The 14,676-nt window shown below is 41.5% G+C and overlaps 1 protein-coding gene across 4 annotated transcripts in view; it reads right to left on the reverse strand.

Annotated features, from left to right (window-relative positions):
• Cbll1 (Cbl proto-oncogene like 1) overlaps positions 1–8,443 on the reverse strand; it is a 14,713-nt gene extending 6,270 nt beyond the window's left edge. Inside the window, exons 1-4 of one of the 4 annotated variants that reach the window (XM_029541005.1) lie at positions 8,356–8,443; positions 3,660–3,818; positions 1,042–1,139; positions 645–728 (exon numbers count right to left, since the gene is read on the reverse strand). In XM_029541005.1, the coding sequence (XP_029396865.1) occupies positions 645–728; positions 1,042–1,139; positions 3,660–3,818; positions 8,356–8,368 (354 nt within the window). In that variant the 5' untranslated portion in view covers positions 8,369–8,443. Of the gene's footprint in view, positions 1–644; positions 729–1,041; positions 1,143–3,650; positions 3,819–8,355 lie in introns of all 4 variants that reach the window. The other 3 variants (XM_021202171.1, XM_021202170.1, XM_029541004.1) reach the window with 3 other exon arrangements.
• Between the last annotated feature and the right edge of the window lie 6,233 nt (positions 8,444–14,676).

The following is a 14,676-nucleotide window of genomic DNA, read 5'->3' on the forward strand; positions in this document are numbered from 1 at the left end:
CTCCTCTCCTCTCCTCTCTCTCTCTCTCTCTCTCTCTCTCTCTCTCTCTCTGGTTTTTCAAGGCAGGGTTTCTCTGCTTAGCTTTGGCTGTCTTGGAATAATCCACTTATCTCTGCCTTCTGAGTGCTGGGATTAAATGGGGCATTAAAGTGGGTGGCATGTTCCATCACTGCCCAGCAACCATTTTTAAGCACAAGTTTTTGAAAATGTTTTGAAAACACTGGCTCTTTTTCCAATAAATACATGTCCATCTGCTAACACTTTGCTTTTTATTTCTGGAGAAAGGATCTCGTGTTCCACCCAGATTGCCTTACACTCTGATGTACCTGAGGCAGCCCTTGATCTTATGATTCTTCTCCCTCAACCTCCAGAGTGTTGGGACTAGAAGACTATGCCCCCTTGCCTGGCACCTGCTTCTATTTTCAGATATGTGAACCTATCAATGTTTAAATAGTCCCTGCAAGTAAAAAGCTCCTGAAGAAGAACTCTAAATGTGTTTTATCTTACCATGTTTCTCCTGAAACTATTCTAAAACAGTAAAAAGAATAATTATACTAAATTCATGGTATTATTAAAATTCCCTTAGCTTTTTTGTACATATTATGTTATAAAATTAGTTATAAAAAAATCTTAGTTGTACTTACCATTCTCCCATAGACTTTAATAGGCAATCCACATTTGTCACAGAAATGTACTGGTGTATCGTCCTTTTCACCTAAGATGTTTATCTGTTGAAATGATAATTAAAATTTTCTCTTTAGGCAATTGTACTTTTCAATTCACACAGTGAAATGGTTAGAATTTCTTAAGTTGTTACTATAAACAGAAGTAAAAAGTGATTAGTATAATTCTATTTGCTTGTTCTTCTTCTTAAACAGCAGCTAATGATTTTACTTGGTTCTACCAAAAATTATTTCAAATTATTTTTGAAGATGGTAAAAACAAGCAAGTGGACTTACGTGTGCTACACGTCATGACATACTAAAAATCCACACTTAGTGAATAAGTACTTAATGTCTAATTTTTCACTTTTAATTATACCTTGAAATCCCAAAAAAGGTGTCCTGGAAATCTTCGCTGATTCCCAAAGAGTTCTCCTCCTTTACAGTCATACCGCTGCTCTTCGTTATAATCAAATCCTTCTGAGAGAAAAAAGTTACATTACATTTTCCAACTTCAAAGTTCAGTTTAAAAGTATATTTATTAAAAAAAAAAGTATATTTATTTACATGACAAATTAAAAGTGTATTTATTTACTGAAAAATGTTTCTGATAACTTTCAGTGATCTAAAAACATGAAAATCAAAATTCCTAAAACTACTCTAAAACAGTAAAAAAAACAAATCAAAAAAACTAAACCTATATTAAACTCATGGTATTATAAAACTTCCCTTAGCTTTTTTATATATAAAACTAGTTATAAAAAAAACATAGTAAAAGTATTCTAGAGTCCTACCTCTACAACACCAGACCTTAACTTTACTTACCATTCTCCCACAGATTTTAATAGGCAACCCACATTTGTCACAGAAATTAACTGGCATCTCAATTTTAAACTGGAGTTTAAAATGCTGGCTGGAATAAGTCTTCATGATCATCGACTCCATCGCTAGTACTTTACAAATGACAACATACAGTGGGTACAGCAGCCACCACATAAGCCAAGTGCCAGAGCCAAGAACAGACCTATAACCGAGTCTCTTATTCAACGCTCTTACCAACTCCACTAACCATCTCTAGTATAAAACCTCACCGATTATCACCATCTTGTTTATGGAACAAATTTTTAAACTACCTACAAATTATAAGAACAGAAATTAGGAATAAGACAGATCTTCTAGAACTTGAATGTATGTTAACAGCAAGATTTCTATTCTGGAAGAAAAAAACCCAAATTACTCAGTATTTATGGTAAACAAGACCTCACTTAAAAAAAAAAAAAAACCAATACATACCCATAAATATTCTAAAGCATGGGCCAACAAACTGTTGCTATAAAAGGCCACAGTACAAAGCTTAGGCTTTCTTGGTCATATAAATCTAGTTAATTCTGCCACTCTAGTAGGAAAATAGCCACAGGCAATACTCTCAACTGAACAGTAACTTTATCTATTTGAAAGGAACCAAAATTGGCCTGTAGACCAGCCTGCTGACTTCTAACAGATGGGAAGGCAGCAAACGGTTTTATATTCACGAAACTACGAAAGGCCTTTTAAAGAATATATTAAAAACAGGAAAGAGCAAGCTCTAGTTTAACTAGCTTCCTAGAATGTTCAAGTTCTTTACGTAATATTTTATATACAAAGTTCAAAAGATAAATGAACTACACAGACATTTAACAAAGCCAATACTATAAAGAATTCAAAATTAAGAGAAAGGCACCAATCAAAACAGATCGTGGAACTGAGGCAAGAACTGGCTAGTACTATGAAAAGGCATCCAAGCACACACTTAGGCTCCTGCCTGTGGTCACAGCATTGACAAGGCCGAGGCAGCAAGACTTCTGACCTTCAAGAGCAGAATGGCTATCCAGACTCTGCCTCAAAAAATGTTAATAATACAAAATACTGAGTATGTGAGTAAAAACCAATATCACACCCGTTCTGAAGAATTTAGCAAGATCTGATAAATTTTGAAATGTACAAATCAAGTCTTTAAAAACAGTCAGTCATTTGTTGTGTCCATGATATAGAGGGGAGGGGTCTGCACATGTGCACAGGAGTAGGTGGAGGTTAGTTCTCTCCTTCCTTTTAAATGGCTCTAGGATGAAACTTGGGTCACCAGGCTTACGGCAATTACCCTCACCCATTTAAAGAATTTGGCCATCTTCTCAAGTCAAATTTTTAATATTCACATTACAACACAATTACAGCAAAACAAGTATCTACAAGAAAGTAAAATAAATTGTAGGATATCTATAGACTAAGCATCTAGGATTATTCGTTTGTTTGAGACGGGGTCTGTCCTCAAACATTAACCCTCTCGTCTCAGCTTCCTAAGCGCTGGGATTCCAGCCATGTGCCACCTCACCTGGGTAAAACTATTTCATTTTATTTTATTTTTGGTTTTTCTAGACAAGATTTTTCTGTGTAGCCCTGGCTATCCTGGAACTTGTCCTATAGACCAGACTGGCCTTGAACTCAGAGATCTACCTGCCTCTGTCTCTGGAATTGGGATTAAAACCATTCACCACCACCACCACCCGGCTTACTTGAAAGATTTTTTTTTTTTAAGGGACACTAACATCATCTTTGGAGAGGACAGTGAAAACAAATTTTACTTTTAATGTAATGCTCTGTGCAAATCAGGGGAAGGTCGCTTAAAAAGGGATAGAAACTAAAGAGTATGTTAAGGTTAAAATTTTAAAATAGGTTTAAGTAAATAAAATCAGATGGATTACTTGATACACTCAGATAAACAACAGAACTCTTTTTAAAATTTTACTTGTATTTGTTTTATGTGCATTGGAGTTTTGCCTGCATGTATGTCTATGTGAGGGTGTTGGACACTGGAGTTTCACACAGTTGTGAGCTGCCACATGGGTGCTGGGAACTGAACCTGGGTCCTCTGGAGGAGCATTCAGTGCTCTTAATCCCTGAGCCAGCTCTCCAACCTGACAACTCTTAAACATTTCAGTTTAAACAAGTTACCTTCATCACCTTGTGGGGCCTTTGCAGGCATCCTGCTAATAGTCCTTTGAGTTCGAGGTGCAGGTTTAACTTTGTTGGCTTGTTTGGAGATGAGTTTTATAGGAATTCTTCTGCGAACATCAAGACCACCCAAGGATCCAGAGCTATTAGTGCCTTGTAACTCATTGTCTATATGAATGTAAAAAAAGAAATTGTAATTATTTTTACTTTTCTTTTTGAAAATTGTTCTACAGCAAGTATAAAGATAAAATCAACAACATCAAACAATAAACTGAAGATCCTTTATCTCCTTCTAAAATAAATGAGCAATAAAAATTACCATACAATTGTATAGTAGTTTACAAAAAGATAGCCCTTTTTAAAAATCTAAAAACCTCTTACAGATTGTAAAGATTTTTAAAAAATAAAGGAGAAAAACAAAATTGTCTTAACATATGTGTCTAATTATCAAACAGGTGAAGCAGCCATGCAGTAAACTTAGTAAATTTACATAACAAATTGAAAATGCAACACTAAATCTGAAATATATTTGAAAGTAAAGTTTTAATGTATTATGTTTAGGGGGGACTGCTGTGGAGTCACAGTGGATATGTGGAGGTCAGAAAACAGTCTGTGGGAATTGTTTATCCCCTCCGACCACCTGAGCCCCAGATGTTGACTTCAGGGCCTCAGCAGGTAGACTTGTCACCTGTTACACCATCTTACTGGCTTGTGTGTTGGCTTTAAAGAGGTAATTATTCCCTTAAGCATAACATTTTTTCTAAAAAGTATTCAACGGAAACAAAAATATATCATTTAATAGAACACACATGCATTAGTTGTAATGTAACATTTCAAGAGACATAGGCAACAGGTGTCTTTTGTCAACAGTTAACACTGCAACGGAAAACTATTAGTTAGACTTGGGGTCTTAAAAAGCAGACACTTTCTAGTCCTTAAAAATCTTACCATCAATGAAAAAAAGGAATTCTTATCCATGAATAAGAGGTACATTATTTCACAGGACTGAATCACATAAAAGTACATAAAAATATGTAACACAAAGTATTAAACTTTACCTTAGGACAAAAAGGGAACCACTTAAGGATAGAAAATGCAAATGTAATCTTAAAATTGTAATGTCTGAAACACAAATTAAGGAATAGAGCTCCTGCAAGAATTACAATCAGAACTGATAGCCAAACTGTCCACATTAAATTCGGCAAAACAAAAATATGAAAGTAGTCTGCTAGTACTAATGATGTCCACTTCTATAAGCAATGCCAACCAATTAAATTCATACCCTTTTGTCCTTTCTATCATCAAAATAAAATGAAATTTAAAATGGGTTTTAATGATTAAACATCTGTTTACTTTCTACTCTTATAACAGCTAACTCCTCTCAAAATCTTTCATGGAAAGATTAGATGAATAGCTACAATCTTGAATTATAATAAACCAACTTGATCTATCTTCAAGACTGCACTAAAATGGAGTGTCTTTCATGTATTTCAGCAGTCTCAGCTGCATTTGCTCATCTACATATAAGTACCTACATAGATCTCATAGATCTACGATAACCTTTTCCCCTTGCACAGTATTCCCAACTTTCCAAAGAACTGAAATAACCAACGTGTTGCCCTTCAGATATCACAAGGATTATTAGTGTGTAGGTCTGTGAATGACAACACACTACCTGCACAACCTTCCAACCAGCTCACATAACCCAGTTTTCCATTATTTAAACAGTAGCCTAGCCCTTTCACGAGCCTCTTTCTAAAGCTACTGTTTGTCTCACAGATTTCAAGTGACAAAATTCTGAAGTTTGTTTGTGTGGGGCCACCCATACATAGAAACAAAACAACAAAACACAAAGCATGTAATAAATATCTGGATATTACATAAGGGATAAAAAGAATAATTGAGCCATTTAAAGTAAATATACCTTTAAAAATATATTATTTATTATATAGTTTTATGATCCTAAAACTCTTTTTTGGGGGGAGGGGGGTTCGATACTGGGTTTCTCTGTATAGCCCTGGCTGTCCTGGAACTCACTTTGTAGACCAGGCTGGCCTCGAACTCAGAAATCTGCCTGCCTCTGCCTCCCAAGAGCTGGGATTAAAGGCATGTGCCATGACTGCCCAGCTATTATATAGTTTAAAAAAACCACACTTAATATTTTATCTTGAATAAAAGGAGCCAAGGAACTTAAGCCAGGTATGTAGCTCAGTGGTAGAACCTAAGGTACTAAAGATCCTGGGTTCAGGTCCCCAGTATCTATCTATCTTCCGAAAAAGAATGAAGCAGTATTTTAAAATTTTTGGCTTACTTTTACCTAAGTACTAATCATCTCTTACAATGACTAAAGAATTAATTAATCAAGTATTTGCAGGGTCTTTATTGGCCTGGGTGCCTCTGTGATTTAAGAACATGGGGACAGAGCTGGCCTGGAAGGAGCTGCAAGGGCATCCCCTTTTTGCTGCTTCTCTCCACCCTAGAGGGCCCTGAGCTCACTGCTGACACTTCTGCAATCCAGAGAAACAATAAATAAAGCAATATGTGCTTGCCATTTAAAAAAAAATCTGAATTTTTTCTGGCAGAATTCTACTTCAATACTCCCATTTACAAGACCTCTTGATCCTTTGACATTAAAATCATTATTTTGAGATGTCTACTTAGAAAATTGTCAATTAACTAGCTAACTGCCATTTCTTGATTTGCCAAAGGCTTTATGATTCAAATCTGTATTTGTTTTGTGAAAGTTTGAATCTTTGGCTTAATTTCATATTTTTCTTCTCAAAATGTGCAGCAATTAAAACTGAAGCACTAGGAGACTTTGTCATAACTCATTTAAAATCTAGAAAAGCTAACATTAAACAGAAAGAAGAGCTGTCTGGAAACTCATGTTAGAATGATTTTATTTCCCCAGGCAATCTTTGGCTAATAACTTAGAAACTAGGATAATACTTTTACACATGCAGTATCAAGACACTCTACTGGGAAACTCAGGTTTTTCTCATTTCTCTCACATACTTCCACAAACCAACCTATTAGCAGCGGCTGGATTTTCCACCAAAATATTTGTGGCAATTGCCTACTCTATGTTCTGCCCCCACTCCCCCTGCCTACTCTGTGTGTCCTGCTCCCACTCCCCCTGCCTACTCTCTGTCCTGCTCCCCCAACCCCTGCCTACTCTCTCTGTCCTGCTCCACTCCCCCTACAGCGTTGCTGGAGACCCGTACTAGCTGGGTAAGTTGCTCTACCACTAAGCTTTGCTTCAACTAAACCGAGCCTCCCTCTGTGGCACTGCAACCACCCCATAGATTATTTATATTTACTCCTGTTGTTCCTCTCCTACACCATTCTCCACAGAAGAGTCAAAATTGTTGCTTCATAGCCACTTAAACCCTTTATCATGATTTTCAAAGTCCTAAAAAGGTAATTTGTGTTTTCCTTCTCAACTTAAAGCTAACTAGTCTACCGACATTTGGTCCTCTTTATACCTTCCTACCATTCCAAAAACACCCTTCCCTGGGACTCTCTGAAACTTCCTACTCCATAAGCCCCCTTTTGTTTCTTTGTTTCTTTCTTTTTCTTTTTTTGGTTTTTCGAGTCAGGGTTTCTCTGTAGTCTTGGCTGTCCTGGAACTCAACTCTGTAACCAGGCTTGCCTCGAACTTAGAAATCCGCCTGCCTCCCAAGTGCTGGGATTAAGGCGTGCTCCACCTCTGCCCGGCAAGCACCTGTTTCTTAAAGTTCTCACCACAATCTGTAACCAGCTGTTAAAGAAGAAACGGACCTGCTTGTCTCCTTTGACAGAATGTAAACTCGAAGACAAGAACGTAGTCTTATTGTTTACCATTCCACCATTCTATCTCCAAGCCTACAAGTATCTGCATGCAATTATATAACTAAGTAGTGTTTGAAGACTGGGCGCACCTCAGTCAATTCCTAAAGAAAAAGCCTTTCCTCCTGCTTGGCGATAAAACTGTCTGAAGCACTCAAAGCCAAGTGCTAAAACTAAAACCAAGAAAACGAAGCCAGCAGAAATGAGGCTCGAAGCTACTCGTAATATGCGATGAAAAGATCTTGATCTTAAACAATCTGTATATGTCCCCAAAAGATGCGAATGGAGCACAGCCGAAGGGCGGGGCATGCTTTGAGTTCAGGTAGAAAAGATGCTCCGCTTATAACTTCGAAAACTATATCCGATTCTCTCCTCTAACCACTCGTCCGCGAAAAGCCAACAAGACAATAACCACAGGCGGGGACTACTGCAGCAGCCGCCCGAAGCCGAGAGGCAGCAGGAAGTCTCCAACCCACTCTCGCCCAGAGTCCGGACGCTTCTCCAATTCCGAGAGTGGAAAACGCCCGCCTATTTCCCCAGCCCAAAGTGCAAAGCAACCGGAATGAGAAAACAAAATACAAAAACAAAAACAAAACCGGGACCCTCCCTTTCCAACAAGCCTGCGCGGCGCAGGGTCCCGAAACGAGCTCAGCGGCACCAAAGAAGCGGTGCTGCCGGTCTCGAGGATGGAGGCACCGCTCCGGAGGGTAGGCCGGGAAGCAGCAGACTCAGCCCGGGACCGGATCTGAGCTTGCTTCCTCTCCGCCACGTCCCGGCGCAGTGGGGCGAGAGTAGCCCCTTGTGCCTGCCGGGCGACCAGTCCCACACGAGCCACGGGGGCAAGAAACTAGGACCCCCGCTGCCTCCGCCTCCTTACCAGTGTGATCCATGATTCGGCTCGCGGGGCACAGTGGGAGCGGAAGTGAGTCGCTCCGGAGTCGCAGTAAGCGCCTGCGCCCTACCTTCCGGAGCGCAGAGGCGGAAGTGCGCGCCGGACAGCTCTCACGGGCTTCCCTCCCTAGCCGCACCACCCGATTCCGGCGAGGGAGTCAGACATAGCCAGGACTGAGGCGGGAAGAGGGAGAACAACGAGGGCTTGGGGTCGAGACTGCTAGTCCTCCCCAGAGGCAGCCCTCAGCTGTAGGAAGAATAGCTATCGCAGTGAGAAAGCAATAGGAACCAGAGGGAAGCGCGGCAGGCAGGTAAGCCGCCGCCCGCCCCCCCTGCGGCGCGAGGCCTTCTGGGATTTGTAGTCCTCCCAGAGCGCAGCCTCAGCCGTTGGGCAGGTCCCACCCCAGCGGGCGGAGTAACGGTTTGGAATGCCCCCCGGTTCAGCCGCCGGGGATAGAGAAGTGTAAACACGCGCGCTCCGTGGGTGCCCGAGGGAAGCTGAGTTCGGCGCCCGGGAGGGAGGCGAGGTCCTCATTGTCTAATCGGGCTTTGTCCCGACGCCCACTCGACACGCGCGCTTGCCCTGGCTCCCACCGTAGTTTCTCAACTGAATCGCGTGTTACAAGGCTGACTAGCTCCTCGCACTAGAGAATAGCATCAGGCGCCTGGAATCCCTGCTAATGCTGGAGGGAGCACCAGGAGGTGGTCCCCGTCCAACGAGGATGCAAAGCAGTTGTGTGCAAAGGGGGGTGAAGAAGGGAGGATAGGAACCGATGGAGTCGGAGGGAGAGCGTTAGAGCTTGGCCAAAAGGAAGAGATGAGAAAGGGCAGGCCCCAACTGAAGAAAAGAGAGTTACCACAACAGGCGGTACCTAGTTCCAGTTCTTGGTCCCTGGGGTCTGTGGTTGCCGCTTTCATCTTGCTCAGCCAAAACAAAACAAAAGAGTCAAAGGCGATTGCTGAAGACCTTCAGAGCTCCCCCCACCTCGATTTGGCTCATAATAGGTCTTCTGCCTTCCCCAGCCCTTCACACTTGAAGATCTCGGATGAGTAGAAAGGAACACAGTTAGTGGAAAACATCAGCCTAAGAGTCAAGGGATTTGGGCTCTCTGGTCGTCCCTTGGTGACGACACCGTTACCTTGGGTTGTTCACGCTTTCAGTGCCAGAGTTCCTAGATCAATAAAACATTATTATATTGGCCTTTCTTAAAAATATTTCCACAGTAGTCAATTCTGAATCAAGTACGTGTAGCAATGTGTTCTGTGCGTTGCACAGTAACAACGGTGACTAACACTGCAGTGATCATAGTGTAAGTGTACCATGTTATTTAGTGATTTTCTTAATTGTGGTCTTTTCAAAGACTCCCACTCATTGCGGCTTTACAAACAAGGTTGTAGGTACACTCAACTCGACATTTCTAAGTCGATATCCTTTTGGTTTTGTTGTTTAAAATGTAAGTTTCTGTACTACAGGGTGTTTCTCATAATTTCTCAGTTGCTGGGAAGGAACTGGGACAAATGGCCAACTGTGGTGCCTATTAGGGTACTAACGCACTTGCTGGCCTCCAGGAGGCTTCCTCAGTACCTGTGGCTCTTCTCAGCCCCGTGGACCCTACACTTCAGCTCATGGGCTTCCCTCCCCCCAGCTTCTCTTTTCTGTATAACCCTGCCATTTTGCTCTCCCCCCTCCTCCCCCTTCCCTTTCCCTCCCCTCCCCTCTCTCATTCTCATTTTCTTCTCTTGTCCCTATTTCCTCTCATGGCTGGGTCCAAACCTTTGGCCGTGTTTGGCCTACTTTTCTCTTCCTGCTCAGGGCTCGTCCAGATGCCTCTGGCTGTACTCCCCCTCATATCTACAATGAAAACCTTACCCTCACAATACCTTGGAGAGTTCATGCCTTCACTTTATACATCTGGTGCTGAAAGCCTCTCTTTATACAAGCAACAACTTAGACTGCCTAAGAGGCAGCTTTTACCCAAGAAGTAAGTACTTTTTATCCACCACCCCCTTAAGATTGATTAAAAAAAAATACAGGTTAATGATAGTAGTGAAGATTAATACTAGAGAAGTAGGATTTAAAAGGACTTTGAAATTGTATTTACAGACTTTTACAGTTATGTCAGTATTTTATACTATGTTGTTAGAAAAATTTCCTGGGGTGCCCTGAAGGCTGAGACAGGAGAATTGCAAGTTCAAAGGCAGCCCGAATTACATAGACTGTCTCAGCAAATAGAAGAGAAACCTTGCTGAAGGCTCAGTTTAGTAAACAGTGGGGCATGTCCTTGATGTGGCCCAGTACTCAGATGCCCTTCTTCTACATCTGTGCTTTCTCCCCCCCCTTTATCATATCGGCCATATTGTATCAGTGCAGGGGCAGTATGACAAGATAGTTTCTTAAATTCCTAAGCTAGATTATACACAGGCCTGTATGTTCTTGTTTTCATTTGTTATTGGCTGTAAAGCTAATGAGTTTTCTTGTAACATTTCCTTTCTGTATAATGTACACTGACCATACCTACCCTTTCTATCGTGCATTTCCAGTCTCCCCTCCAGCTCCCTGGTAGTTTCTCTTATTACCATGTCCCCTGCATCCCACAGGTGAGAGGAACTATGGGATGCTAATCTTTGTGATACCAGTTTTCATTTAATATGATTTCTAGTTTCATCCATTTTCCTGTAAGTTCCATAACTTTGTTCTTCGTGAATAGGATAGGTATTCCATGTATGAATGTAACATTGCTTTTTTAAATCATTCATCTGTTATTGGACACCTTGGTTGTGTTGGCTAGTAAATATTGCCACAATCAAATGAATATGCAAATATCTGTATAGCAAGTTAACTGATTTGTGTAGGCATATTCCCAGAAGTGGTATGACGGGGTCATGTGGGAATTCTGTTTTTAAAGGAACCTCCATACTGTTTTTCATAGTGACTAGACTGTTTTACATTCCAAGCAGTGGTATATAAGTTTCCCTCCCCAAACCTCACCAACATTTGTTGCTTCTTGATTACTTTGATACACATTCTTAGACAGGGTTTCTCTGTGCAGTCCTGGCTGTCCTGGAACTCACTCTGTAGACCAGGCTGGCCTTGAACTCAGAAATCTGCCTGTCTCTGCCTTCCACCACTGCCCTGCTTTGATACATAGTCTTACTGGGGAAATTTTTGTTTTCCTAATGGCTAGAGATGTTGAACATGTTTCATGTAATTGTTTAAAATATGTTTTGAACATTTCATGTATTTATGTGTACAAGTGTATGCTGCCTGTGTGTGTTTATTCACCATATGCATGCAGTGCTCGTGGAAGCCAGAAGAGGGCATCAGGTCTTCTGAGACTGGTTGTCTCAACAGATGGTTGTGAGCCACTGTATTAGTCAGGGTTCTCCAGAGTCACAGAACGTATGGGTAGTCTCTATATGTTAAGGGGATTTGTTGATGACTTGCAGTCTGTAGTCCAACTCTCAACAATGGTCAGCAGCAGCTGTGAATGGAAGTCCAAGGATCTAGCAGTTGTTCAGACCCACAAGGCAAGCAGGCAAAGAAGAGAGAGCGAATCTTCCTTCTTCCAATGTCCTTATGTAAGTTGCCAGCAGAAGGTGTGGCTCAGATCTTCTGAGATTCATAGCCACTACGCCTCAAGATCTCCATGCCAAGATCCAGAAATTTTTATCTCCCAGCCTCCAGATAGGATCACAAGTGAGCCTTCCAATTCTGGATTGTAGTTCACTCCAGATATAGTCAAGTTGACAACCAGTAATATCCACTACAACTAGTCACATTAAATATTGTACTAAGGCTGAAAAAATGGCTCAGCGGTTATGAGCACTGTCTGCTTTTCCATAGGTCCCGAGTTCAATTCCTAGCAACCACAAGGTGGCTCACATCTGTAATGCCCTCTTCTGGACTGCAGGCATATATGCAGGCAGAATGCTTTATACATAATAAATAACCTTTTTAAAAATTGCACTATTTTATTGTATAAATTTGAATAAATTGGTAATAGAAAATGTTCATGTAATTTTTATTTAAATGTGTTCTTACACAACTTATACACATACGCAGACAATTGCAGACCACTCTCGACCTCAGCCTCTCACATCTTTCTACCATCCCTGTCCATCCCGTTGCTCTCCACAAATCTCTAACATTCATGTCCATACATCTTGTTTTGTTGCCCATTGGTTTTAACAAGGGCTATACCTGTGATCATGGATTCGGAGCTGTGGGTTGGAGACTGGTGGGCTCATAGATAGGCACACAACTGAAAACAGTAAGCCCTCCTCTCCCAGACTGTCTCTACCCAGTCGTTCAGTAGTAAGGAGTAGGGCCCCATGAGCCCTTCCCATTTTATAACTGACTATAGACCAGGGTAGTCTTGTAAGTTACACTATAGTTGAGGATTAATGATTGTAGTGGTTGTATCAACGGGAGTATGGAATTTTACAGACCTTCATTCTGTCTTCCAGATAACCCCTTCTGCAAGGTTGCCTGAGCCTTAGAGTGGGTGATATAAATATCTTGCTTAGGGCTGAGACCACAGCTGTGACTTCTTCTCGGTATTTTGGGAAGCCATGAGTCTCTTGCACTCATTGCCGTTCATTGTGAGGAGAGAGTTCTCTGAATAAGGCTTCGAGTAGCTTTTGTCTATAGGTATGAACAGATATTCAGAAGGTAGTTTAATGCTATGTCAATAAGTCCCTCCTCTGGACCTGTGACTCCACAGACCTGTGTCATTAAGTGGGGTTTATTGTGCCAGGCATGGGTCATTCCCTTCTGTGGAACAGGCCTCAAATAAAACCAGAGAGCCACAGCAGTTATGCCACTAATGCACAGATAGGTAAGGCTCAGCAGGATGTCTTAGTTCATACATTTCCCAGTGGTGCCTTTAAAAGCTAGCCAACAGGGATGAGGTTTCCAATTCAGTTCCATATTGCTTTTTTAATACCTTGCAACCAAGGTGTGTGGTGTCTTCTGCAATCTGATCTTGTGGGCAACCAAGAGGACTAACAAGAGCCTGTCTTGTAACTCCCTTCAATGTGTGTGTGTGTTTAATTTGGGTTATATGATAGTGGTCTTCTTTATATTCCCTTTGTGATTCCCAGGTAATTCTCCCCACATTATATCTGCAATCTGCCCCTCACCTCCCCCACTGCTTAGACCTTTCCACCTATAGTGTCCCCCTCTTTACTATGCCTTTAGGCTCCTCCCTTAAAGTTCCTCCCTCCAGGTGTCCCTCACAGCCAGAAGCCACTCAGACCATAGTTTGAAGGATCGAGAATGATAAAGCACCTGAAACATGGAACCAAAGACAATAAAGGTGCCGTAAAGAATTTTTCTCATAGCCTTTGTCCCCGGACCATCCAGTTTCCCGCTAATCTCCAGCTGAGTCATCTGTCTTAGTTGTCAGCTGACACAAGAGCCAGGAGAGCCCGGCGGCAGGGGAAGCCAGGCGCCTTGTATTGCTAGAATAAAAGTGGGGCAGAGACTGCTGCGCTTATAGTGCCCCTGCTACTATAGAAACGGTGCTGTTTATCTACCCATGAAAGTGTAGGGCGCGATAAGTACCTGTGCCCTTACAGGGTGCTAATGGTAATCATCTTAGTCCATTTGGTGTTATCACAAAATACGATAGATTGGGTGAACTATAAACTTAAAGTTTATTTCTCAAAGTTCTAAAGGATGAAAATCCCAGGGTTTAGTGTCTGGTTGGAGCTTGTTTTTTGGTTCGTAATGGAGTCTCACAATTATCTTTACTGTAGTAGAGGAAAGGTACCTTTCTGGTGTGTCTGTAATTCTATCATAACTCAAGTATCTCCCCTTCTCCCTACCTCCTAATACTGACAATGCCAATTAGGTTTTGACATATGAATTTGGGGGAGACAGAAGCATTCAGACCACAGCAAATGTTATTTCGGAATAAAATGAATTGAGGTGATTGGGAGCATGTTTGGTTTTGGAGATAGGATCTGGGTTTTAGAGATAGGATCTTGCATAGGCAGGCTATCCCCCATCAGATCTGCTTTGTGGGCAAGGTTGACTTTGACCATCTGCCTCCCCCGCTGAGGTGCTGAGACTATATGCATGCAGTACTACACCCACCCACTGCCCTGGGATTCTTAGAATAGCATCCTTGTATTATTCTGTACTATGTTGAGTGTTATGGGTTTATATTTTAGTTGGATTTGGGGGGTTATTAGGGTTCTCTAGAGTCACAGAGCTTATGGGTAGTCTCTATATAGTAAAGGAATTTATTGATGACTTACAGTCTGCAGTCCAACTCCCAACAATGGTCTGTGAATGGAAGTC

This window comes from Mus pahari, chromosome 7 (genome assembly GCF_900095145.1).
Source record: "Mus pahari chromosome 7, PAHARI_EIJ_v1.1, whole genome shotgun sequence".
Taxonomy (NCBI): Eukaryota; Metazoa; Chordata; class Mammalia; order Rodentia; family Muridae; genus Mus; species Mus pahari.